At 41.1% G+C, this 26,862-nt stretch overlaps 2 protein-coding genes across 15 annotated transcripts in view; one reads left to right on the top strand and one right to left on the bottom strand.

Moving 5' to 3' along the window:
* Nucleotides 1-12,279, bottom strand: part of MARCHF6 (membrane associated ring-CH-type finger 6) — a 56,777-nt gene extending 44,498 nt beyond the window's left edge. For 2 of the 8 annotated variants that reach the window (XM_068931408.1, XM_068931411.1), the window contains exons 1-3: nucleotides 12,112-12,279; nucleotides 7,069-7,165; nucleotides 6,183-6,256 (exon numbers count right to left, since the gene is read on the bottom strand). In XM_068931408.1, coding sequence (XP_068787509.1) covers nucleotides 6,183-6,256; nucleotides 7,069-7,165; nucleotides 12,112-12,130 — 190 coding nt within the window. In that variant the 5' untranslated portion in view covers nucleotides 12,131-12,279. Of the gene's footprint in view, nucleotides 1-6,182; nucleotides 6,257-7,068; nucleotides 7,169-8,675; nucleotides 8,770-12,111 lie in introns of those variants that run through there. The other 6 variants (XM_009665170.2, XM_009665171.2, XM_068931410.1 and 3 more) reach the window with 5 other exon arrangements.
* LOC104137828 (carboxymethylenebutenolidase homolog) overlaps nucleotides 8,863-26,862 on the top strand; it is a 31,416-nt gene continuing 13,416 nt past the window's right edge. For 2 of the 7 annotated variants that reach the window (XM_009665169.2, XM_009665167.2), the window contains exons 1-2: nucleotides 18,253-18,305; nucleotides 19,324-19,555. The gene's annotated coding sequence lies outside the window, so the exon portion shown is untranslated. Of the gene's footprint in view, nucleotides 11,677-18,210; nucleotides 18,306-19,323; nucleotides 19,556-26,862 lie in introns of those variants that run through there. The other 5 variants (XM_068931414.1, XM_068931413.1, XM_068931415.1 and 2 more) reach the window with 3 other exon arrangements.

Genomic DNA, 26,862 nt, shown 5'->3' with positions numbered 1-26,862 from the left:
TCACCCCTTAATTTCCGTCCCAATAATAACTTTCTTAAAACAGTGTGAGAAGTCTACTTACTGCATTATTCCCTTCATTTCCTCCAAAGAGGAACCTCTCTAGTAGAGTCCAACTGAAGCAATAGTTTTTTTGCTACAACATCAAAATCAAACAGACATTGGCTGAGCACAGATGAGTTTCAACAGCTTTAGTTCAGCCTTTTGGGCTGTCCAGGCCATGTGAAAACCACCAGAAAGCTTTTTAGATACTTAGTTCACACCTGTACCCTTTCACTACTATTGTACTTATGAATACTAGATTTTTCTTTCTCCTCCCGTAAGCCCAAAATTTTCAGGGACACTAGCGTTAATTTTGCTTTTCCAAAACAGACAGCTCATGCCAAAAATGTTATAATCGAGAGCTGCTGTTACTCTGACGCAAACAAGAAGATTGGAAAAACATTAGATGATTTTTAGAAATCTTCCATTCTCCTAGAAAAATTAAGGAAGAAAGCAGACAAAAATGATTAGTAGTCCTTAGGGGAACAGTTTGTCAACAAATTTCAGCTGACAACGCCTCAGTGCACCAAAACAGGAAAGAGTTTTAAAAAAAAATTGTTCCCAATGCTCTAGCTTATCATAGTGATACCTTCAAGTTTATTACAGGAAGCAATCATCATCCCCACTGCCTCCTCAGAGGCTATTTAGTGCAAACATCACACAGCCATGTTTTGACAAACAGAGACAATCAACTGAACTTGAATACAGTAATTCCTGCCAAACTTACCAAGAAACAAAACAAACACACGCTTTCATTTTAACCTTTATAATCTTTTCCAAATACTACAATTTAATCCAAATGAAAAAGATGCACACACAATTTCCCTTGCAAGGAAGTATGAGAGAGAAGAGCCATGACATGGGCAGTAAAGAAATGCACTCTCATCACAGCAATATCTGACCAATAAAAGGACATATAGGTGCTCCACAAAAACCTATTATGAGAAACCACTATGAACAACTAACCATACAATCATTACAAACATTAGCAAAACTGGATAATTTCTGACTTCACTTGTGTTGCTTAGCTTTTTACTAGGATAAGATATCTAGCTTGGATTAAGCTGTGCTTGCTCAAATACAAATAGCTTTGCTTCGAATGGAAAAAAAGTGAGGAACCACCATCAGAAGCAGTTACACTCCCTCTATTCACAAATGACAGCTGCAAAATAGAAAAAAAAAAACACTACAGAGACAAAAAACAGGCTTCTTCATCATGAAGTTCTGTTCCTAGTGTTTATTGTCCTACATTTGCAGTACAACCCCTGTACAAATCTACCTTCACACAGAATCATCAACAACTTGCAACTGATCTCAAAGCAACTGTCTAAGGAACTACTTGTCCCTTAAGGGCTTGCTCCTACAAAATGAGGACAGACTGCGCAACTTCAGGTATGTTGCGAATTTGGTCATCTCCTCCTTTTAGGACTAGTTCTGCTACAAGGTAATAAGTGCATGCCTTTCGAAGCATGCAAAGATCTGCAGAAAAGTTAGATATATGATCATTATGAACAAATACGTATTTATATTTACATGTTTTCTTTGTATTGTATTTCTTTGTATATGTATAAACACATATAAACCAAATATGTGGTTTTCATACTGCTGGCCAGGGGCATTTTGGAATTGCTTATCTTCCGCGCAGAAGGAAGCGGAGCAATAGTTGAATGTTTTTGCCCGTTAATATTGCAGGTACAGATTTGAGGTCTCCCACAAGGCCCTGCCTACAATGCACCATCTTACTTTTCACTGAGGGAAGCAAAGCTGCAGAAAGATGCTAGAAAAGCAACACCCTTTTGATGTATGCTGTATCAAAACCAAATTCTGTGTATTATGAAGGCTAAATTTGTAAGTTGTTTCATTTTTCCCCAGAGCCGTCATGACACAGCTATTGTATTTCATTTCCCATTCTTTCATCATCCAAGTTAGCCTATTTATCTGTTCAGAACCTAAGTAAATATGCATATGCCCAAAGTGGAAGAAAGCAAAACATCTTGCTTCGCTTACATAAAACCGTCATTTAGCCTGCTCCACAGAATCTCCACAGTTATAGTCCTTTTATGCATACATTTCCCATCTACCATTACACCCACAAGCCATTCATAACCCATCTCAATCATCCTTGTGCACTGATCATGAAACAGTCATATTTAGAAAAGGTACGTTTTACAGTCGTGAGACATACATGGACTTTGCTCCAGACTATTAGGAAACAAAAAAAAAAAAAAAAGAAAAAAGAAAATGTCACCCCTTCTCACACAAGCCATAGCTCTAATAAAATGTATGAAATTGCACCCACATCTATCTCAATTGCATGTTTAGTCTGCTCCCTGAAGCTGGCAGCGGACATACAGGATTATTGTGACAGCATGTAGTATTTTGTGTTTCAGAAGTTTACATTTTTCCAAACTAAACATCCTAGAAAGGTTCAAGATATAGGCTACTGGGTTAAAGTCTGTCAGAATGAATGGGTCTTTACCCACTGGCCAACTACATCCTTCAGAGAAATCTTGATTACTTTGACTCACGAGCTCAAGAAAATGGATTGCTCATTTTAGTATAATTATGTGGCTTTTTACAGTACATTTTGAACAAAATTAGTTTAAAGTTCCAAAGTCTGGAACATTTACTAATTACTACTACAAACAACATGCAGTTACTAAGTGAGGTTTTTGCAAAAGCAACTTTAGAATATGAACAGATACTTAAGATATTTAAAAGTTGCTCCACAGTGCTATTCATTTTTCTTTGCCTTAATGTCTATGAACAGTGTTTCAGAAGGTGCAAGTGCACATAAACCTTGAATTTGTAACGCTGCATGCATAAAGCAAAAGCTTATTTCAGAAAACAACGATTTACAAACTGAAGAGCATCTTCCCTGCATGGCTTCCTCACATTTTACAAGCTTAGCATTCAGTAACCTTGTGATGTCACATTCACCATTTATCAGCACTGCAGCTACTTAGGAAGTAGAGGGAGCAACTCATCTCAGACTCAAGCCAAAGATTAGATGAGTCCACTTCTACATTTGTATTTTTTTAAATATTTATGTCATATTAGTTCTACAGAAAAGAGAAGTTTTTAAAACTGCCTACTCACGGGAAAAAAAAAATGCCTCACTTCTTCACGGGTCAGTGTTTAGTGTGTTATTGAAGAAGCGCATCATAGCACATCAGAGGGAACTGTGCGTGCATGGCAGGGGGAGGGGTAATATAGACCAGCTGCCATTTAAAGACTCAGAAAAGAAAAGGTACAAATTAAAAAATGAACAAATGCCCTTATAATTAAAAAAGAAGACCAAAGCTACTGAGTCTGTCTTTATTAACAGCTGCATTAATTCACAATTTTAAGAACTGCTAAATAAAAACAGATTTTAAAATATATAAAATTTTGCTTCAGAGCGAGTATTTGAAAATTAAGCCACTGCTTTACACAGCTAAACATTTTAGAAAATCATGCTAATATTCAGAAGAAAAATCAGTTTCTTTGTATCCCCGACAAGATGCAAGTTGAACTTTCTACTTCTTCCTTCCTTTCCTTCCAAAGAGCAACTAACCTAGTCATTTAGGTGCTAAAGAGGTCACAAGATATTACAGAAGTTAAAGATACTAAAGGATTAAAGAAAAATGTGCACTAGGAACATTTTATGAAAATCTCATATACTTAGTATACAAAAAATTATACTAACAAAGGAGCATTTTTTGACAGAATCATCGTGATGACCTTACAGGCAAAACAAGCTGAACTAAAAAGAAAAGTTGCTAGTATTACTGTGGCCTGTCATTTGAACCACAGATACTGATTACATGCATGCATTTATTCCACCACATCACATGATAAACTAACTTCACTGAAAGTGCTTTCAACCTGGCATGGTTACAGGCCAGCTCTAACTTCATTTTGGATGACTAGCAGACACATTAAGCCCATCTCCAATTCCATCTCTGCTTTGCCATCCTCTCCAACACCTGCGACTCCTTCCCAGCTTTCCTTCTGCTCCCACAAACAGCTCCAGTCTCCAGACTGCAGCTCCAGATCATCTTCCAAAGAGGGAAAAGAAAAACTGAGGAAATCGTACCCGCTTAAGTATTGGATGAGAGGGAAACAGTGAGACAAGACAGGCTGGGTAGAGACTACTGGAGGAATCTGTGCTAACTACCCGACACAAGCTACCACTGCATGCAGCCTTGTAGGAAAGAAACACTGCAATGTGGAAAGTCAATGAAATACCATCAAATGTGGGTGCTAAGTGCGGGGAGTGGCCAGCGCCGGACAGAGGAGAATACACAAGCGTTTGCTACAGGCCGCATGTGGAAGAAGTACTCCACAGCATGGGGAAGAAAGAGGTTCACTTATCAATTTCAAGTCTCAGATGATAAACAGCAACTTGTTAAGCCCTCAGTAATTCAATTATGTTTTCTCACATGCCCATAAACCTGCACCTATGTTACAAGCTGTGCTGGTGACAGCCAGGTCAGTCAAGGATTAAATTTCTGCAGGAACACCTCTGCTGATACCAGAAAATTCTTCATTGTCCTTATCAATATTAACTAATATGAAGTGCAATTTATTTAAAATTTCTCATTATTTTTGCTCTAAATCAAAAAAAAAGTTTGTCCTTTTTCGCACACAACTATGAAGCGTTCTCTCTTCTTAGTAACCAGGAAATCTGGCTTACCAGTTACAATTAAGTAAATGTAATTTTCTTGTCTTGCACACTACATTCTGCAGAGGGCCTAGCAGCAGAATACAATTTTGAAGGTAGCCGATTAGATTTTTACGGAGCAGCAGAACTAGGATCACCTTCACTTGGCAAAGCTTCTAAATCAAAGTAATGTAACACCTTTTTGAAAAAGCTTAACAAATAAAACTTGAAAGCCGATTATACCTCTCAACTGCATTTCCTATATAGGACGCTGTATAGTAAAAAAAAATATAATGCTTGAAAGCATTGTTGGGAGCAATATTAAATGTACTATTCTTCTCACAGTGGCAAGATAGTGTTAATACTGCACATTTCACTGCTGATCATTTTAACAAAGGTCTAATGCACTTAATTGTTGTACAGAAATGAAATATTCCGGAGTTCAGGACATGGAAGGTGTACTGTGGGATTTCTGGGATGAAGAATATATACGAACTAAAGCATCTGGCTCTTCAGGCTCAGTTGTCTCTACCAATACACAACTAGGAAGAAAAAAAAAAAAAAAAAAAAAGGCCGGGGTGGGGGGGAAACGACAGCTTCGATTTTTATTGTACCAACCACTTGAAACACTCCATTTTATCATCTTTCTCAAGAATGCTTTTACAGTTAACAACAACTAAATACACATATATATCTGCAACATAAAGAACTCAGTTCAATAATTTAAAAAAATACATTGATATAAATAAAATTAATACAACATATAGCACAAGAACCACTTTACCTGTTCAATTGTCAGTAAGGTGGCAATACTAAACAATCAGGTTACGCTGCCACCAGGCCAAAGGACCTCACTTTTTTCTACTAACGGTGGTCAAAATGTTATTAAGAAACCTGTTGGGAACTATATAAAGATACAGGCATTCTTGATCATAAATTGCCTAACTTACTTAGTTCAATCTTAGGTAATGCAATACTGGGTAGCTACTGTACCTTGACTGAAATGTAAGTGGAACAATCAGCTATTATTTTCTGCATTATCTGTCTAAACTGTTTAAATAGAAACTGACAGAAGTCATCTGGTGTTGTTGCAGATGGTTCAGAGCTAACTGAAAACTGGTTTTCAAATGTGAATTTCACTGCGATTCACCTTAACGTTCAAACTTATAAACACTCAAGTTTATCACTGAGGCTGAAAATACTCCATATACTGTAATGCTGACAATAAAAGAATGGAACTGAGCCAACAAGAATATGTACGGAATAATATTTCTTTCATGGCTTGGATAAGATTATGGAAGCACAGTATTATCTATTACTCAAACAACTCACACAGTCTGCAATAATATGCATAACATCTGTAATTCAAGCAATAATACAGAAATTAAAACATGAGTTTGAATCTAGCATGCTGAATGAAAAAGTAATCACTTCACAAATACTAAGAAAATGAAAGGAAAGAAATGCTGAAAAAACAAGAGTAGTACAACATACTTACTTGGTGTGAAAGCAAATCTGTGCTTACATAATTCACAGTATTCTTTTCTGCTGTGTTTAAGCCACTGAACTAAGCTGCAATAAAAAGTAATCATATTAATATATGCTACTACATCTCTCCCTCATCCCCCTCCATTAAGAAAAACATAACATCTCACCGCTTTCCAGCATAAAGCAGGAGAGTGGTACTAGTAAATAGGATTTAAAATAGCATGTTTATTAAAGTCATTTAGTCCATATATTAAGTTTCAAAAAAGTGAAAGAGGTAAGCTGACTCTTCAAATACATCACTTAACATAATTGATAAAGCATGTTCTTTAGGCACATTATTGATAAGGCTAATCCCTCATATCCTTGTACGGACACTGACTTTGAAACCAATCATTAAAAATATTCTAAGTTATGATACACACACTAAGACCCCTAAGATATGAAACGGCTGCATTTGTGAAAGAATGACCACTAAAATACCATCAAAAGGAAAGCATGTTACAGACCAGAATTACAAGCTTCACTTTAGCATCTCCCTGATCACGCATACACATCAAGGATATCCTAATATTTTTTTCCTATGAGGTTAGTTATTCACAGTCATTCACAGCTGTAAATGGGCAGAAAAAAACAGTAGACTGATTTTTTTCTGCTTACTGTTTCCACAAAGCTGACATACGAGCAGGACTGTAGTTCGGCTAAGTACATACAATAATAATTCTTTGCTCTTCCTATTCAATTACTAAATTATTTGTGAAATGCAATGACCTGTCACGCAAGAAACATCAAAATCTCTAACACGCTACTTCTGAAAACTGGCTTCATCCACTACTTCACCTGAAGACTGAGGAAATATGATTTTTAGAAACAAGTTAACGTGTTTTATTAGAACTTACCATTCTTGATGGATAAATTTAATACTGCCAGTACATACACATGGATGATAGAGGGGTTTCTCAGGAGTTCCTTCAGATCGACAGACCCGGCATATATCTGCTGAGCAGAACATAAAGCTTATTACACTTACAAGACAAATTAGACAATTATACTCCATAAATTTTGCCATATAGCAAAATGAAGTCACAATAAGTTACGCTGAAAGAGGCTGAATGACCTATTCTGTGTGATAGAAGACACGAAGACTCAGAGACCCCCAGAAAAAGCAACAGGAATGGTACATTTCTGTTCATGTTACAAAACACAAAGCCTAATTTAAACATATTTTAAGGTGTTTAGGATATATACACACTAAAACTATAAGCAGAAGTACTGTTCAGATTAAAAAAAACCACACACACACAACACCACTAAAACCCCCCATCTAGATTGTTAAGGATAATCTCCCTGAAGGTAGCTATAATCTTTCAAATGGAGTAATTGTATTCCATGTGAGCGTTGCACAAGCTAAACAGAAACTTAGCAGAAGAGATTTACCAATGGCTAACAATGACTTATACATGCCATTTGCTGCCCCTGAACCTAACAAGCATTCTCCTCGGTGCTCCTGAGGAAAGGGTTTTTTTAAAAAAAAAAAAACAAAAAACAAAAAATAATCATCAGGAAAACATATTTTGGGGATGTTGCTACTTAAGCTGAGTACGGCCACCCATTTAGCAGTTTACAATCAAGTCAGAAAAGGAGATATTTTCTATTTCTTGTTTCATAGGAGTCCAGCCCCTTCTTTATTCGTCGTTTTTGCCATTTTATCACAACTTAAGATAAGTTATTTTGTAGATATCTAAGATAACTTTTAAGATAAGTTATTTTGTAGGCAAAGTGAATGTAAACTTCTCCCTGTAAAGAAAAGAAGTCTATTCTAACATCACCTGGTTATCCAAACCATTGAAACGCAACCAAATGTAGACAACAACATTTTATTTGCTTATTTGTAAAAGCATGCTATCTTCTCTTTACCCCTTCTTTTATACTCTGGCACTTTTACTTACATTAAAAAATGTAGTTATGGAAGAACACTGCAGATACACAATTTCAAGTTAAAACCAGACCTCTTTGTGCTAGGTTGAAACCTCCAGAAGTTAATATTTTTCTACACAGTAGTTCCAAAATGCACCAAATGTTACAATAGGAACGTTTTTCTACAAAGAAGTTACAGTACAACCACATGCATGGTTCACAGGATAGCAGACAGTTTCTATACCTAAAGCGTAAGAATTCAAGTGGTACCAAAGACAATTTGGTACCTATAAAACTGAGTTTTAAACTAACTCATGTGGGCAGAAAGCCTAAAATTAATTCAAGAAACATACAGTCAATACACATCAGTAGTGCTACACACAAACATAAGAAATACTTTTGTCATAATCATATTGAGTGATGAGGTATCACTGCAAACATCAAAAGCCCCTTGCTTCTCTGCAGATAAGAAAGACCAGAACCATCACTTTAGGTAGCAAAGGATTCTTTTAATATTTCCAGATGACGGTACAGAATAGATCTCTTCAACTTACAGCCTGGATCTAACAGTTAGCTGATGCATCCTCACCTTCATCGGGCATTCTTTTGATTATTAGCTGCGCTGGTTCACTAGCATAAGTTGACAATTTTGTTTGCTGGAACGGCCTCGCAAAGAGTCAGACAAGCGCTAGAGCCAGCACAAGAGACAGGATGGGGTAGATGGAAAAAAACAGAAAGGAGTAGTTACACCAGCTTAAGTGGATGTGAAACTGTTGCTGTAAGAATATTCTTTGGCACCAAAGCAAGCAATTTAAAAGTGTAATATTCTCTGTAGGACCCTCATTGCTCTCTGAACCCACTCATTAATGGTCCACTGGATTTCAGAGCTGACTGTTCATTCATTCTCAAGACTGTTCGGAAAACCAGAATTTGCTCTACTGGTAGCAAATTAATTCTTCATTTAGAAGAGAACGTCCTTCTTCTGGCTGCTAAGATAATTTAAAGCTTAAGTCTAATTTAGGTATCAGGATTTCCAGATATTCCCTCTTGTTTTATGACTCCAAATACACGTATGAGAAATAACAACCCAGACTGCTAAGCAACAAATAGCTTCAAACTGACAAACCACCTTGATGCTTAACATCTAAAATTATGTACCTTATAATGTGTATGCTGCCATTCATACAGGAATTCCACTGTGTAACAGATACTATGTTCAACTTGTGCGCACACTTTGCATCCTGCTCTTCACATACGCATCTTGGAAATAATGATCTTGCATAATGCATTTCTTTTTTAATCCCCCAAAGGTGATGCCTCTGCCTATTACCTCTAATTTCAGTCTCTTCTTCACTATATTATCTAAAGGGAAGGCTGCGTTATTTAGCAACAAATTGATTTAGCTAGAAAGCAAGAGGGGTACCCCTTACCAGCAAATGTTGCTATCTGAAATGCTGCAGTACTTCTACTTAGTAGATTTCATATGCGTTACATTCACATAAGGCTGTCCTCTCGGTAATGACGAAGTACTCTTAAAACTTTATCTCAGGTTGTACCCCTTGAACAACTGTACATCCTCTCTCAGGAAGCAGTAAAAAAAAACCAAACCAAACCAAAACAACAAGTCGGTAAGTATGTCCTAAGAACACACTCCATTCATACCTGTAAGACATAAGAGATACTGTACTACACAGGCAGGTGATTCCTATAAGGCTCTGATGATAAGCTCTGTTTCTACCAAGGGTAGAGGCAAACTACTTACTCAGATGCTATAGAGAAGCAAGTCTCATATCCTGTCTCAGGCCAAAAAGCTGCCACTTACTTCTGCCCGTTATTATCCTAACCAACCTCTTTCGAACTCTCACCATCCAGTTAGTTTCCTAACTCCACAATACAACGCAGGCAACTGTCAATCCCGTCAGAAGCACAGCGACCATAACATCATCAATAGGCTATCGTAGTTAGAAAAAGTCCATTTGACATTCTACAGCAGAAGTTCAAGCTCTGCTAAACAATAAAGAGCAAAAATTTCCTCTTTCCTAGGTCACTTACACAGTCTTTTCAGTTGCAACATTTTAAAGCTTTCTAACCTTGGGAAGTCTCTTCAGTGTTCTGGCCAGTGCTGTAAAATCCTAATATTGTGACTGAATTTTGTGACTGTAGGAGAAGTTATAACGCTAGAGTGACATTTCTATAACGTGACTCTATAGACCAGTTACTTTCAATAACACTACTCAGAGCTTTTGAGGGTAACACTGATAAGGCTATAGTACGAGACTAGATACATACACAAATACACAGGGAAGTCTAAATTCCAAGTGTAGAGCATGATACTAAAGTTTAATTAAGGGATACAATGCCCTGAGATGTCATTAACAACCTTCTCCTTTCTCTTCATGGTGTCTGTTCAGGAGATCAGGTCCTATAAAAGCACATATAATCAAAGGCTACCACTTTTTAACATCCTGCAACAAATATTCAATTTTGCTTTTCAGATTAAATCCACCAAGATGAAGTAAGTACCAACTATTGGCGTGGTGAGATCACAACTGGTGATTTCTGAGCATCCACTTCATAGTTTGCTATCATCCAACTTTTCTGGGTGACTAGATGCCAAATTAGTCACTTTGCTGATGTGATCTGCGTGTGTAATTGTTGGTCCACGGAAGCAAGGCAATTAAGAGTTGTAGCAGGCAGTTCCAAAACTCATTAGATTTTAAAACCACTAATGTTTTGCTAAACCATGTTTCCAAGAACCAAGTTGTCTGCAGTACAAGCCAATGGAAAGTTGTACAAAGATGCCTTATTTCATCCACTGCTTTGTATTTTTCCTGCTTTACTTTTTTTTTTTTAAATCTTCTCAAGCCAGAACAAAACAAGTGTGACCAGATAAAAAGGTTTTATTTGCAACGATGCACCAGTAACAAAAGCCAAGAGACTTGAAGTTTTCCTTCTAATCTTGCTATTGCAATACGTGCTTGAACTTATTGCTTAATATGACAAACAAAGCTCAAATACTGCAAGAAAAATTAGCACAGCACGCATTTTATTTACTTTTGTGCTACCATATTAACTGAAATCCATGATTATGAGAGTTCCGCATTATCAGGTTACACTATATAGCTCAACATTATCTGAATTGAACTGGGTACAAGTAAATACAGAAGAAACTCATCCACTTTTGATTTCAAGTGGAGAAATACCCTTGAAAATGGAAACTACACACTAGAAATACATCACCATGGTCTCTACGACAAGTTCTTTGTTTTAACATGAGGTAAAGCACTATACATTAATCTGCTGCAGGAGAAAGAGCTAGAGAAAACTGCCAGATACCGCATCATTTTACTACATCAACTTTTCAAACAGATTTTCCAGTATACGTAACAAAGCTAACCTCACCAAAAAAAAAAAAAAAAGCGTCAGCGGCTAGGGTTATTATTACTATTGAGCAACGCGCACATCTGAGAGCTCCCCAAGTTACAGGGGAGGATATGACAGTGCCTGTCGACCAAGAGAGACCCGGACGAGGCGAGAATTTTGGGCGGCTCCAGGGACCCCCTCTCCTCACGGCCTCTCACGCCGCCCCGGTAGGCTCGCTGGAAGCACCCCGGCTCTTGCTGCCCAGCCCCCGGCCGCTCCCCCACCACCCTGCGCGGCTCCAGCGGGGGGCGAGGCGGCAAGGGGCAGAGGGAGCGCACCGCTGACGGCCCTGCCCGCGCAGGCGACCCCATGGCGGACATCCTCCCCCCCCCCCCCCCCCGCGGCGCGCGCGCGGCTTCCAACGGCCGCGGTTATGTAAGGGGCGGCCGCGCGCCCCGCGGCCGCGCACGCGCCGCGCCTCCCCCGCAGACGCGCACGCACACCCCGGCGCCGGAGGGGCCCGGGCACCTGCAGCCCGGGCTTGGGAGAAACCCCGGCGGCAGGTGCTGGGCCCAGCGGCCGCCTGCCGCCTCAGGAGCGACCCGCAGCGCAGCGGGGGGGGGAGCCGCGGAGGGCCAGGAAGGAGGGAGCGAGCGCCATACCTTCCTCGGCGGTCTCCATCTTGTCTGGCTGACGCAGCGCCGGGCGAGCGGGTGGTGTGAGCGCGCGGGGGCGGGGCCGCGGCGGCGAGCGGCGCGAGGAGCACCATCGAGACGGCACGGCCGCGCGGGGAGGGCTAGAGCGCCGCTCTCGCTGCGGGCGCCGCCTGCCGGGGCGGGGCGGGGCGGGGCGGGGCTGGGCGGGGCGGCCGAGCCGTCATGGCGGCGTCGCGGGCCTGGCCTTGCCCGACCGCCTGGAGCAGGGGAGCGAGCCGCAGGGGCTCGCTTACTTCCTGGCTCGGCGACTAGACGCTGTTGTGCTCTCACGGGGAAGCCTGCAAGTCGGGCAAAAATACAGCTAAAACCGGCTCTGAGTTCCCCGTGGCACCAAAGCCGTTGCATTGGTACTGAAAGCTGCCCGAACTGTTTGGGCAGGCAACGTCTCTGCCTTTGTTTGAAAGCTCAGAAGTGGGTAGACACCCCCCCCTTTTCTTTTTTTTGGCCCAGTGCACCTCAATAAACCCCGCGTGCGCTGGGAGCACACCCCGTTTGTCAGGACAAGGCTGCTGCCTGCCCTCTCTCCCGCCTCCTACCTCTCCCGATCCAGAACTTCTGCCAGAACTGACGCGCTCTGGACCCAAACCGCAGGGATCTGTTCAGCTTCATCGTTTGTGTTTTCAGTCCTGCCTAGTATAAGTAGCTGAAGTGGCGTGAGTTAAGACTTTGTACGCTGCCAGGTGCACAGAAAGTTATCAGGCGCTCTTTGATGCGTTGGTAAGAGTCTCATGAAGAAATAAAACATAAATTCATTGTACGAAGAGCAAACTGAAATTCTATATCGGTGAAAAGCATGTGTGCGTTATTTTACGGTTTTCTACTGTGGCAGCTATTTTAACCCCTTTAGTTGATCAATGAGTATTAGCAACTTTAAGCTCCCTTTACTGTATCATCCTTAGCAATCATTATTAGATCCTTTCCATTAAGCCTGATGTTGTTGTCCAGCCATAATGTCAGCAGTAAAGTGGATAGCAGTTCAAGCCTGGACTCAAAGCGTGTAGCTGTTATCTTCCCAAAATACTTTTTTTATAAATCTTTTCCTCAACTTTAACCTCATTCTTACCTTCAAGATTGCATTTTTCAAGCACCAGAGCTGGTGATGGGATATAAGATACTGACTTGTGTAAGCAAAAGATTTTAAGGAGAATGAGAAGGCTTGGCGTGGCTCTCCAGTAGCTTTATAATTACAGTAAAATCAAGTGCTGCAGTAAAGAGCATGTAGGCTGTATTATCATATTTGGCTCTTCTGTGTCATCCCTCACCAAAAGGCAAGGTGTAGAAACTCCCACTTAAGACTTTTTGAAAAATCATAGTTTATTTTAAAAGTAAGCTCATTTTCACCTTGACAAATTTTCCTGGCATATTAAAGGAGGAAGCGCCAGTGTAGTACTGCAGATCTGAGCAATGCCAGCATACCAAATTTGTCTGAGCAGGGAACAATCAATGAAAACAACGGATGAAGAAGCAAGAAATAGAGCAGTTCAGTTTCTAAGTGCACTTGTAACTCCCCCCTCTGTCTCCCAAACATGCAACCACTGCTGTGATAGTGTTGAAATTAATAGGATTTAAATGTCTAATAAAAAATCTCTAAATTATGATTGAAATTCAAAAGACCATGGCACTATTAATGCATATAATTCTCCAATTTCAATCTTTCGTTGTAGGCATTTTTAGATCAGATGAAAACTTTTGAAGTGAATAGCTGTTTTCTGCCAGTGAATAATTTCATTCCTACAGCTGTCTATTGACCTACTTAAATTACCTAAAAAGCATGGCATTTATATCATCTACTCAGCATTTAGAGACAATTAATCCCCAAATTTCGTTCTTACACAGCATTTCAGTGTGAGCAACACAATGGCTTACTGGTAAACATGCTTTGAATAGGGAATTATCGTTTAAACAGAAAATAAAAAGAACTGAGTATTTGATTGTATCTCTCCATGTCAGCCTTCAAAGTGTTTTTGATAAAAGCATATCCTTGTTTATGTGGCAATATTTTAGGTGTTCTTCACCTGAAAAATACCCATGGATTGAGTCATTTTTAATTTCTGTTACAGAGGAGGATGGTAGGAGAGTGTTATTTGCTTCTGACTGTCCGTCAAGGCCAAGAATTAGTAACAGCAGGCACTGAACATACTAAAAAAATATTTCTGTTCCAAACAAATTATAATCTGAATAGCAGAAGAAATGGGGAAATTTTACAGGTGGAAACCCGAGACAATGACAGATGAAGAACAACCATGTAACCCCAAATCACACAAGGTTACAGCAAAACCAGATGCAAATTTTGAATTGGTGGGAGGACTGGGAAAAAGAGAGGGTTCTTTTGAACATGCTTCTATTTTGGTGAAACATTTAGGCTTTATAACATTTAAATACTTGAAAAATATATTATCTTTTTACAAATGTTTTCTTAAGAAAATACAAAACAAGTACTGAAAAACTGAAAACATCCAGAACTTGTAATATGACATTTCCTTTTTTTTTTAGTTTTAAAATGATGTAAATATGATTTCCTTTCTTCCATTTTTGAGTTATTTTAAAAATTTGGACATTTAAACATAATTTTAAAATGTGACATTTAAAAAGTCACACAGCAAAAGCTACTTTTTTCAACTATTCTTTAGCGGAATATTTTGAAACAGATTTATTCTTTTAACTAATTTTTAAAAAATTTTGAAATCACCTCCACCAATTCTGGTTTAAATCACAGCTACACTCACTAAAGGCTCTCACTCGGAGCTGGCAACATCTTACCTTGCAATGCTGTCCTAGTTCTTTTCCTCAGCTGTCTACCTGACTGTCACCGCAAAAATGGCTCAGTTGGTTATGAGTTGCAAGTTACAGCAATATGGAAAACATAATGGATTATATTAAGGAAAATTAAAGTGAACACCAGTTTATCTTAATAATATCAGGCAGTATTGGGAGTGAATGTGTGTCTGGTTCCTAAGCAACTGATTCACCACTGCTAGAGAAATTTAGAAGCAGTCTCCATGGCAGGAGAGGAGCTGCTAAGTCAAAGCAGAGCAAGCGCTTTGGTGTATAATACAAAGTATGGTGTCCAAACAAAAGCAACATGCGGCAATCAGAAAGTATGAAGTTCTGTGAACTACAAAAACACATGAGGAATGCCATTGCTGCCATGGATCTTCCTAGTGCACTGCACACAGTCTTTTAAATGAGGCAGTTTCTGATGTCTGGGTGTTTTGCTACGTTATGTCATAAAGATCCACCTAACCAACAGTTGGCATTGTGCCACAAGATTCTTGACGTGGACGGAGAGAGAAGCGGTCTCTACTGCATACACAAGCATGTTTACAGCTAGCAACCATGAGATGTTGGAGTTCAGGATCCTGCAAGGAGGCAGCAGGGCAAAAAGCAGAATCGCAGCACTGGACTTCAGGAGAGCAGACTGGCCTGTTCACGGACCTGCTTGCAAGAATCCCTTGGGATATGGCCCTGGAGGGAAGAGGCGTTCAAGAGAGCTGGCTGATATTCAAGGATCACCTCCTCCAAGCTCAAGAACGGTCCGTCTCAACAAGCAGGAAAAACTGACAGGACCAAATGTACTCTCAGCAAGTTCACAAGATGATGCAAAACTGTGAGGAGTGGCTGATACACCAGATGGTTGTGCTGCCATTCAGAAGGACCTCGACAGGCTGGAGAAAAGGGCAGAGAGGAGATTCATGAAGTTCAGCAAAGGGAAATGCAGAGTCCTGCACCTGAGGAGGAATAACTCCATCCACTAGTACAGGCTGGTGGGACAGACCAGCTGGAAAGCAGCTCTGCAGAGAAGGACCTAGGGGTTCCGATGGACAAGTTAAGCATGGGCCAGCCATGCACCTTTATGGCAAAGGTGGCCAACTGTATCCTGAGCTGCATTAGGAATAGCATTGCCAGCAGGTCGAGGGAGGTGATCCTTCCCCTCTACTCAATCCTGATGAGGCCATACCTGGAGGGCTGGATCCAATTCTGGCCTCCCCAGTACAAGAGAGACATAGAGCTCCTGGAGCGAGTCCAGCAAAGGGCCACTAAGATGACTAAGGGACTGGCGCAGCTCATATGAGGAAAGGCTGAGGGTGCTGGGACTGTTCAGCCTGGAGGAGAGCAGGCTCAGGCGGGATCTTGTAAATGTTTATAAATATCTGATAGGAGGGCGTAAAGAAGATGGGGGCCAGACTCTTTTCAGTGGTGCCTATTGACAGGGCAAGAGGCAGCAGGCACAACTGAAATACAGGAAATTCCATCTGACCAGAAGAAAACACTTCACTCTGAGAGCAGTAGAGCACTGGAACAAGTTACCCAGAGAGATTTTGGAGTCTCCTTCCTTGGAGATACTCAAAACGCAACTGGACATGGTCCTGGGCGACCTGCTCTAGCTCACCCAGCCTGAGCAGGGGAGTTGGACCGGGTGATCACCAGAGGTCCTTTCCAACCTCAGCTGTTCTGTGATTCTGTGATATACTAGGTGGGTGGCCCAGACTGTTGAATTAATGCTAGGTAGTAGCTCTGAAGTCTCTGTATTGACTGATCCATGTCCTTTCAGCTGGTGTTTACTTCTTACTTAACCTAGGCTATGATTATTGGCTATGCAAGGAATTAAACTTCCTGAATGTGCAAATGTGTCTTTTTATTCATGTTGCATACCTGCTGAATTCCATACATAGCAGAGTAGTATTGCACTGAGATATAGGTATGGACCTATTGGCTCAGCACCATCAGGCACAGGTACAGTGGAGGTTCTGGATCTGCTTACTGTAGGCAATATTTCTGAGGAGATGCTTGGCAATGTACTGAGTAGGTTCAATGCATTAGAAGTACAATCAAGATGGCTCAGAAGCAGCTATACCTCCTACAATTTTCAGGTGAGGTTTTGCAAGAGTGTAAAAAACCTAGCCTAAAATGACGTTGCGGAAGAAATGAGATCTTTTGAATAGATCCAACTGAGAAGAAAGCACAGGCTATTCGTTTGTGTGTAGATTTCAAGGAGTTAGCTAATACTAGATGATTGACAGATATCCATTTCCATGTGTTGAAGAAGTGTTTGCACAGCTTCTTGATTCTTCTCAAAACCTGCAGAATGCACATCACCAAGTTGCATTGCGTAAGGGCAGCAGAGCTCTTATAGCATGTATTAGTAACAGTGGATTTTGCACTGAAGACATATTCCTTGTCAACTTGACTGAGATCCCATTGCCATGCTTAGAATGGAGCCTATCATTCTCATGAATCTATCTGGAGTTCAGACTTCTGCGGCTCTGTTATGGTACTGGGAAACAGCCCTGGATTCCAAAAAAGGAGCTGTATTTGTCTTCAGGAAAATGCCATTATTAATAACTGTAGTATCATTTAAGGCATATGTTTCTACACTTAAAGCACTTCCATCAACTTCAGGTGACCATTTTACATTCTTAGATATTTGTGTCATTAGATTAAATTTTTTTTCATATTTATTATTGTTTTCCTTGTTAAGAGGGTGCATGGGGTGAAATGAGAGTTGCAAGAGTCAAGTGACTGCTGGTGAGTTCTTCTGAGGACATGCTGGGTGTAGTTTCTTTAAAAATACGTCATGGTATCATTACAGATGGCAGCAGTTAGGGATTATCCTCAGTATTTAGCAAGAGCAATCTTATTTGGCTACAAAGCTTTTTATTGAGCTTCTTGAGTAGGTTTTATTGGAGGTTATATCTATCAACCAAATTAAATTGAACTTCTCTGGGCAGAGTTCAGTTCTACCCCATTTCAAACTGTGAGTGTTGCCAAAAATAGAATGTGTCTATTATGGAGAATGATCTTCATTTTGTCACTATAGATACTTTTTGTTAAGGCACCTGTAATGCTGCCCCTGCTTCTCCTGCACTAACTAACTTGGAGGGACATATGGAAGGATTTAGATTTCTAATGATTTGCCATTACTTTTTCTCAGACGTTTGCAGCAACAGGGAACAGGATCAGAGTTGTCTTGGCCAGGGAAAAGCTAGCAATAGTCTAAAGGTCAGAGTTATTACAGGTTGGTCGGTGTCAATGACCTCTGTTTTCTGAGCTCATCTAGTTTCTGTAATAACTTTCACTCCTCTATAGCTTGCACACTGAGAATGTGGTCGTAAATCCTAACTTCTGTTTGTTCCCATATGGTAAGAGAGTCACACTGAAATTTGGGTCTAAATATTTGTGGTTGATGTTTCAAGGTGTAATGTAAAACTGTTTTTTTATCTTACTTATTGAGATCAGAATGTCTTTCCTCTTTTGAAAACTGACAGCTGCAATAACGTTAGCAACCACCTTCATGACAGCTCCAGAAAATACGGTTTGCTAATTTGGGGTTTTTAGAAAGATGAGAGGATGAAGCTTCTTTGTGTTCTGGAAGCTGCTTCTGATTTGCTGCCTGAGACCCAGACAAATGAGAAATTCAGAGGAGACAGTTAGTTAAGAATGCACTCTGCAATAAAATGTGTTTTAAGGGGTAGGTGAATGCAGTGGTTTTTAATCGGTTTAATAGTTCTGGAACGAGAAGGAAATTGAGAGTATGAAGGTAGGTAGAAAGCATTCCAGTTAGCAAGTAGTAGTTGCAACTTGCCAATAGCAAATTGATTCTGCTTGCAGTGTTATTTTGCTGCATTCCTGACAGGATAGTCGGTGGCTTATTTACCAATAGATATCTTCTTGTTCAGTTTTGATTTCATATGTCTTCATTACTGAATAGATTAATTTATACATGTCAAAACAGTCAAAGGAAAGCCTTGACAAAGTCTTCAAATTCTTCATCCAGCTCAAGTGAAACGCATCTAGATAGGCAGTAATATCAGTGGGCTCCTCTGCTTTCTCCATTTGGTAACCATCTTATGGAGTTACTTAAAACTTTTGCCAGAACTCATCCACTCTTAAGCACAGCCCATCCCAGCAGTGTCAGATAAAAATTTTACTCTGTCTTGTTATTGTGAAGATTTAGGGCCATGATAAGGCTCTCTTTTCACCTCTGATACCTTTATCAAATTGTCATTACCTAGCTTGAAATTTTCCTTACTGAATACCTAGCTCAGACTGAAAATCCTTGAGTAACAATTGCCAAATCTTTTAAGCTGCTTTGAAAATGAGGCTGAGGAAAAAAGATGTTTCGCCATTGTAAAATAATTCTACCTTTTTCCTGTGGAGTGCTCTTGTGCTCCCAAGCCTTGCACTAGGACTTGCAGTGGGCAGAGAGAAGGTATTTGTGCCTCTTCACATGGCTTTGACCAGCCAAGGGAAAAGAATCAGCCTAATTGGACATCTGGACATCTTTGTAAAACCACAGTTGGCTCCTGTGTGCTAGAACAGCAGTATCCTCTCAAATCCTGGCATGCTTCAAGCCTCGAACCCTAGCTGAGGATCCCACTCCTCATTGCAGGTACAGGCAACAGAAGTTGTTGATTTCAGAGAAAAATATGAATAAAACTTCTTCATCTTCTGGGGGCGTGGAGGCATGAGCTATTATGGATAATGCAAAGTCCAGGCATCCAAAATGAAAGTAGAGAGATTGTCTCTCTAGTCTCATACTGAAACACTGTTCCTTCTCAGACAATATTCCCAGATGGAAATGGCAAAGGGATAAAGAGATCGACAGGAAAGTTTCTATACCCGTTCAATCTGTTTTTTACTACCTGTCTATATCATAAAATCTGTGCTTGAGCCTGCGTGATTTTCCAAGGTTAGGAAAGGTTACTTATTAATTCTTTGCTGTTCTGTTTAGCCCTCCTCCTTCAGTTTCCTGCCCGTATCTTGTTTACTGTGACATGTTGCCTGCCTTACTGGGGGTCTGGCGAACACGGTGAAGAAGTCCCTTGATATTTTGGACTTCTAAAGAAGAGAACAAAATGCTGGTCTAGGTGAATTGATTTTCAGCTGTGGGTGACTGGATGATGGAAAATCAAACATGTTTACTATCCAAAACCCACATTTTTCTGGCACTTTTGTATCCACATTTCTTTGTGGAACAATTAAACGTTTTGTTCTACGTAACTTTGAATGTTGTGGTGATGTCATTTGGGCCTCTACCAGGACCTCTGCCTACTGGTCAAGGTGCTAAAGAAGGACTCATGAAGACCCTGATACACACATAAATGACAGTGAATGGCGTTTCTTTCTCATGGACTTGTCCCGAGAGGATCTGAAGAGGATCTGAGCAGCCCAGCTCACTGTCCCTGTTCAGCTCCCAAGAAAAAGCCTGTTTGGAACCTATCCTTTTCAGAGGAGAGCATCTGGAAACGTCCCTCATGTAGAAGAGTCCCTAGTTTAGAAGTAAGAGTCTTCTCAGAGCCTGTGTTTTCTCATTTATCATCAGCTGAGCTCTGAGCGTGCAAATCGGTATCTGAAACCTGTACCAAATTTTAAAATCAGGACTCTTAGATTCATTGTGACAAGTCTGGTTTTCCTTCTCTTCCATTTTTTCATGGATCCTCATATTTGGTTCCCTTCCTCCTTTCTCCTCATCTCTCACGGATCATCTTCCAAAAGGGAAAGCAGGGGTCTTCACATGATCCATAACCTCTTGAGGGAATGCATTGTCTCTGTGTTTTCCTTACATAACTGGTCCCCCGACCCAGTTCCTGACCCTGCTTGTATGGCAGAGTACGGGAGAACTTATACAAGAAAGGGCAGGAGTTCTCTGGGCAGCCTGAACCTCACAGTCACTTCAAGGAAGGTGGAGGCTCATGAACAGCTGTCTCCTCCTCCCTCAAACTCACTCCTAGTGGCGGTAAGCTGAAGCTGGGCAGGTAGAATTTCTCCTTCTGTACTGGGGTCCAACTGTGCAGGAACGTGGAAAGGACAGCCAAGAGGTATACAAGTTCAAAGAATGGTGAAAGCGTTATGATGAACAGCATGACCAAGAAAAATGTGGAGAGTGGGGAGGTGTGTGTACAGGCAACTGGGAGAAGAGAGGCTAGGAGGGAGACTGGCAGAAGTCAAAAACGGGCAAGGGGGGAGGTCCTTGATGACTGGAAAAAGGCAAATGTCACATCCATCTTCATGGTCAAGAAGGGGAATCCAGGGAACTACAGACCAATCAATCTAATCTGAGTCCCCAGGAAGATTATGGAACAAATTGGCCTAGAAGCCATGTACATGAAGGACAGAAAAGTATTTGTGCCGCCATTGATTTATTAAGAGCAAATCAAGTTTGAACAACGTGATTGCCTTCTATGATAACATAAGTGGACAGTTCGCTTTGAGGATGAGAACAGAGCAGTATATGTGTTTATCTTGACATTAGGAAGGACTTCAACATGGTCTCCCATAATATCTGTGTAGTCAAATTGTAGATAGATGTACTGGAATGGTGTATGACAGGGTGGCTGGAAAAAAGGCTGGACTGCTGAGCTGTAGGAGTTGTGACAGTGGTACAGAGTTCAGCTGGCAGCCAGTTACTGGTGATATCCATCAGAAATTGATTCAGAGGCCAATACTATTCAGTGTCTTAATTAATAACTTTGTCAATAAGAGGGAATACACCCTCAGAAAGTTGGCGAGTGATACTACATTTGGTGGAAAGGTGGTGTGCTGGAGGGTTTGGCTGCTATTCAGAGGGATAAAGACCCTCTGGAGAAATGGGCTGACAGGAATCTCATGAAGTTCAACAAAAGCAAATGCAAAGGCCTGCATCTGGGATGGACTAACGTGCATCATTTCACACATGCTGACCGAGGAACTGCCCATGGGCTTAGCACTCTGCTCCATTCCCTTACCCCCTTTTATTGTGGTGGCATTGTCCCTCCTGCCACAGCCCGAGCCAGCCTCTGAGTGGCTGCAGCCCAATGCAAAGCCAGTGCAACAAAATTGGCTCTGAAGCCAGAGGATGTTTTGGGCACACACCCTTCTCTTGTTGGCCTGTGCAGTTAAAGTGCTTCACGGTAACTGAAACTTGGAGAGCAGGGCATGGGCAGATCAAGGGAGGCATGTGTGTGCTTCATGTGTGCCACAAGAGGGCACTTTGTTCCAGCCCCAGGAGGTGGTTAGAGACTTTGGAGAGAATCTGACTGAGGAGGAAAGGGAGCATTTCTGGGACCAGGCAGGCAACATGGTGCTCCCTCCCCTCTACTCAGCCCTGGTGAGGCCACACTTGGAGTGCTGGGTTCAGTTCTGGGCTCCTCAGTACAAGAGAGACATAGAGCTCCTGGAGCGAGTCCAGCGAAGGGCCACTAAGATGACTAAGGGACTGGAGCATCTCTCGGACAAAGACAATCTGAGGGTGCTGGGACTGTTCAGCCTGGAGAAGAGCAGGCTCAGGCGGGATCTTGTAAATGTTTATAAATATCTGATAGGAGGGCGTAAAGAACATGGGGCCAAACTCTTTTCAGTGGTGCCTAGTGACAGGACAAGAGGCAATGGGCACAAACTGAAACACGGGATGCTACCTGGTAAAATATCCTCATGGTGGTATCAAGCAATCCAAAGTCAGGAAGAAGGAGAAAGACTTTCATTCGCTGTGGGGATCAAGGCAGGGGGCACTTGCACATAGGGGTGTATGAGGGCTGCAGCCCTGACACACGCTGTTCTCATTCAAGGAGCCTGTTGTGAATTTAGCCCTGAAGGATCATATCTAGTCTGGCAGCACATCGGCATGGTCCTACTTAGCAGCAAGCTTGCCTGAATTGATGTGTTCTCACTAGCAGCATTTATCTTGCAATTACAGGAGGAAAAACAAGTAGGCCAAGAGAGAGGATTCAGTGCTATCTAGTTTGTCCCTTTGGAAAACCTTTTGGAACACTTATAAAATGCAGAGCAAAAAAAATATTTAAGTGTAATTGCACTTTAGCAAGATTTTCATCTGCCACTTTAGCAAGATTTTCATCTGCATTGTTCACTTTCTTCGAAGATGTCTTATCTAAAGAATATAAAGAATTCCTAACAGTCTTAGAAGTCTGCAAGTTCTCTGGGAGGTGCCCAGGAGTAAGCAATGTGCCTGCCAGTACTTCAACTGCCTGAAAGATGAACATAAACACATTAAATATCATTGTGAACTGCAGCCAGGTGAAACGTGCAGAATCTAGTTTGCATTTTGGGAAACTAGTTGTTTGCCAACCTTCACAAAACTTTTTTATCTCATCAAAGTAAAAAAGTTACAACAGGCCTTGTTACACACGTATATTATAAAATTATCATGTGTGGTAATGAATAGCCTTAATTGCAAACGCAAAGGCAAAGGCATTGTGAATTTAATTTCTGGCTTTCCATTTGCATCATTCACAAGCTGACTGAGGAATGTGCCGTGTCATTGCTGTTCTTCTGACTCATGCCATGCTTACTGTTTGCTCTCAGCTCACGTGAATATGTAGTTGTCCCGAGGAATTCATTTAGCTCTCAGAGTTTTAAGCTTGAAAATATTGGCATTTATGTCTTTTCTTAGAGGAAATAACTTACCATGATCGTTGCCTAATATGTAGAAATGGCTGAGGAACAGAAATGAGCTGGCTATGATTTTTTAATAATAAGTATATTTAACCGGAAAAGTCAACGTAATCAAAACTCAATTTTGGTGCCACTTCTGAGTAAATTTCAGGAGACGTGATCAGCAGCAGGACTGATTTCTGCTTAAAACTAGGGAGGGAGTGTTGGAATAGCTAATAGTATATACCGGTATCTGACTGGAATGAGGGGAACCAGACTTCTGGTTCCCATTTGAACAAAAAAGTAAATGGCTACATAGAGGCAAGATCTCCCAGAGCAGCGAGAGGAACAAGTAGCCAAGAGAATAGCACTTTTCCCCCCGGCCCTAGGAGTGGCAGTCCCTGCATGATTGTGGGTAGTGGAACAGGAGCTTAAACATGGATCTCCGAGCTGGCACGTTTATGTTCAATCTGCAAGGCCATACTGGGGCACGTGTCTTGGGTAGAAAGGCTTGAGTCCTTTGGTCAGCACCAGCTTATCCAAGACTTCCTCCCATGTGGTTAGTCCTCTCTCCATTATAGCCAAGATTTATTTCTAGTGTAGACATTCAGGGAAATTGTATCCCATGAACGTCAGTCTATCACACTCTCATGGGAGTACCTGTTGTTAGAGACAAATTGTAAATTCCTTTTGGGAAGAAGGTGGCTACTTTCCCTTTTTTTCCTCCTCCTCTTTATCCAGTTAACTAGACGGAAGATCATCCACACCCTGGAGAACTTGTTCACTAATTGTGCCTGGGCTTATGGCGATGTTTGCACAAGCAGGAAAGGAAACCTGCTGGGGGCTGGCTTGGGAGAAGCAAGCAGTGATTTCATTTGAAAAAATGAATCTCAGCTCCCCAAATAAACCAAATAAACCTAGAAGCAAGGAGAGAGCTCTGGGGAAGCTAGCGTGTTGTGATGCATGCTGTTGGTCTCTTTGAAGACAGGCAGGTGACTGGGGATTTCGTTCCAGCTTGTTGGCAAAGGGTTTTGGGTTTTGTTTTGTTTTTCCTTCAGAACCAGGAGAACAGGCTGTAATGAACAGGCAAGCTTGGCTTGAGGACTGAGCTGCAATAACGACAAGGATCTGGAAGGGGCCTGCCTTATTGTAGCTGCTGTGTCAAGCACAGACAAGCCACCATCTGTATACTTTCCTGTGGGAAAAAGGGAAAATCGAAGGACCTGAAAGACGAACCTTGCAAATGATTCAATATGGTGGCCCTAAGCTTTTTGCCTCGTAGCCCGTAACTTGTTAGCTTTCTGAGGTCTCTCCGTGGGTCTGTCAGGCACCTGAGGTCCATTTGTTTCAGAAGCATTCTCAAGATTGGAGGTGATGATATCAGCCCTCTAAGATCAAATCTGTTAAAGCCTTAATGTTTCCTGCTTAGGCTCATGGTTTTCTTCATGCCAAAACCTCCTATTTGAAACTTGTTATTCCACAAACAGGCTGTGTAACAGTGAGTCTAGGAGTTTGCTCTTCTTTGGTGCAGCTGCTTTCCAATACAAATAAGCTTTAGAGAAGGTTTAACTGTCCGACGAGGCAGTGGGGAATAACTTCTTCTACACAGTGATGTTTGACAGCACGTGCAGAAGATACCCTCTGTGAACTAGACAGGCTGGACAGTGACTGCAGTCTTGCTGGACTCTGTGGTTGGAGCGTTTCCTTCCATATGTGATATACGTAGCCTATATGTGTGTGTGTGTGGGGGGGGAGTGGTGGGGAAGCAGGAAAACCACAGTGGGCTGGCCCCTGCGCTGCCTGCGTCCTTCTTCCTGAGATCTTCTGTTACGTGTTTTCTTTAGTTTATGCTAACGGGCTCTTAGCAATTGGTTTTGTTAAACTGGTACAGACTGTAGAATAAGTACCCTCACTCTCACCATAGGCTCAAGAGTTTGTAGGAGTATGCCGCGATGTAATTTTTTCAGGCTAGGCCAAAACTCATAATTTCTCTTTAGAGAAAGGGTAAGAACTTGTGCGCGCTGGAGGTGTGTTTAATAAAGTGTCTTGATTGCTCTAAGTGGATTTTATGTATGGTAATGTAATTAGAAACTCTCATATTCACTTCTTTAAACTCGTTGCTTTGATGTCGGACTTGGGCACCTGTATTGCTTTGTGGGGTACAGTTCAAAGCTGCCTGTATTCAGTCCAAGATTACTAATGTGTAGACGTGTTTGCAAAACAGGACTTTTCAAGATGAGCAAACATAGAAAGAAGGGTTTTTTTCCTGTCAATCTTTTTAAAACTTTGGACTTTGAAACACTGATTTAATATAGGCGTCTTTGTCAGAATTGTTCAATAGACAATAATAGCAGCCAAAAGTTCCCCTTTTTCCAGCTCTGAAGAAAAAGCCCGAATGTTCATCCAGAAGATGTGTAGCCTATGTGGGATCGTATATAGGTGGAAATTTTTGGAACCTCTTGGCTTTAAGAAGCATTTCTTGGAAAATCTATCTCAGTCAAATCACACTGTTCAAGTGCATACTGGGACTTTACAGAGGAGAAGCCAGATTTCTACTCGTGAATGTTGCCTCTTCTGAGAAGTGTGGCACTAACACAAAGGGCAGCTTCTTGTCCAAGGCAGTTTATTTCTACTGAACACTAAAAGCATGTTTATATCTCAGAGTAAACAGGCACTCAATTACAAGCAACAAAGTGACCCCCTTCCAGCTGATTAATTCCAGAAGGTTCCTGAAATATAAAATGGGCATTAGATGCATATTGTTTAAGGAGGCAACACATTCGCCCTCCCCACCCCCCCCACCCCCCCGAAAAAAAGAAAAAAGAAAAGAGGGCCTGTGCCCTGGAACAAAACAGAGCAAGCATATGTGCTTTTCAATCAAAGTTTTATGGAGGAGAGATTCTTTCAATGACTAAATAAGTGGAATGAATTCATCCTTGAAGGTAATAATTTGCAAGATGGATAACAGAAAGGAAAGGAACTTTTTTCTACCTTCTTTTAGTTTTAGAGAAAAAGACAACATATTTGGTAAGACATAAATTAGATGTTTCTTATGTCATGCAAAAAATAGATTTTCAGGTTTACAGATAAGGAACTAAGCCCTTAATCTATGTAATTATCCATGCAATCTTGATTCTACTGGCTTGCTCCTAACTCTATTTGTGTTCAGTGCAACAATGATGCTGCCTCTGATCTTGACTAATGCCTATTAATGTCATGGAGCTATTGCTCCGAAACTGTACTATTTTCCCCAGATTTTGCTGTTAATATTAATAAAGGTTAATATTTGGAATCAGGTGCCTTGTATTGAAATTCCAGTAGAAGCCTTTT

This window comes from Struthio camelus, chromosome 2, assembly GCF_040807025.1.
Source record: "Struthio camelus isolate bStrCam1 chromosome 2, bStrCam1.hap1, whole genome shotgun sequence".
Taxonomy (NCBI): domain Eukaryota; kingdom Metazoa; phylum Chordata; class Aves; order Struthioniformes; family Struthionidae; genus Struthio; species Struthio camelus.
The sequence above is the reverse complement of the archived record's forward strand: the minus strand, read 5'-3'. Positions and strand labels throughout refer to the sequence as shown.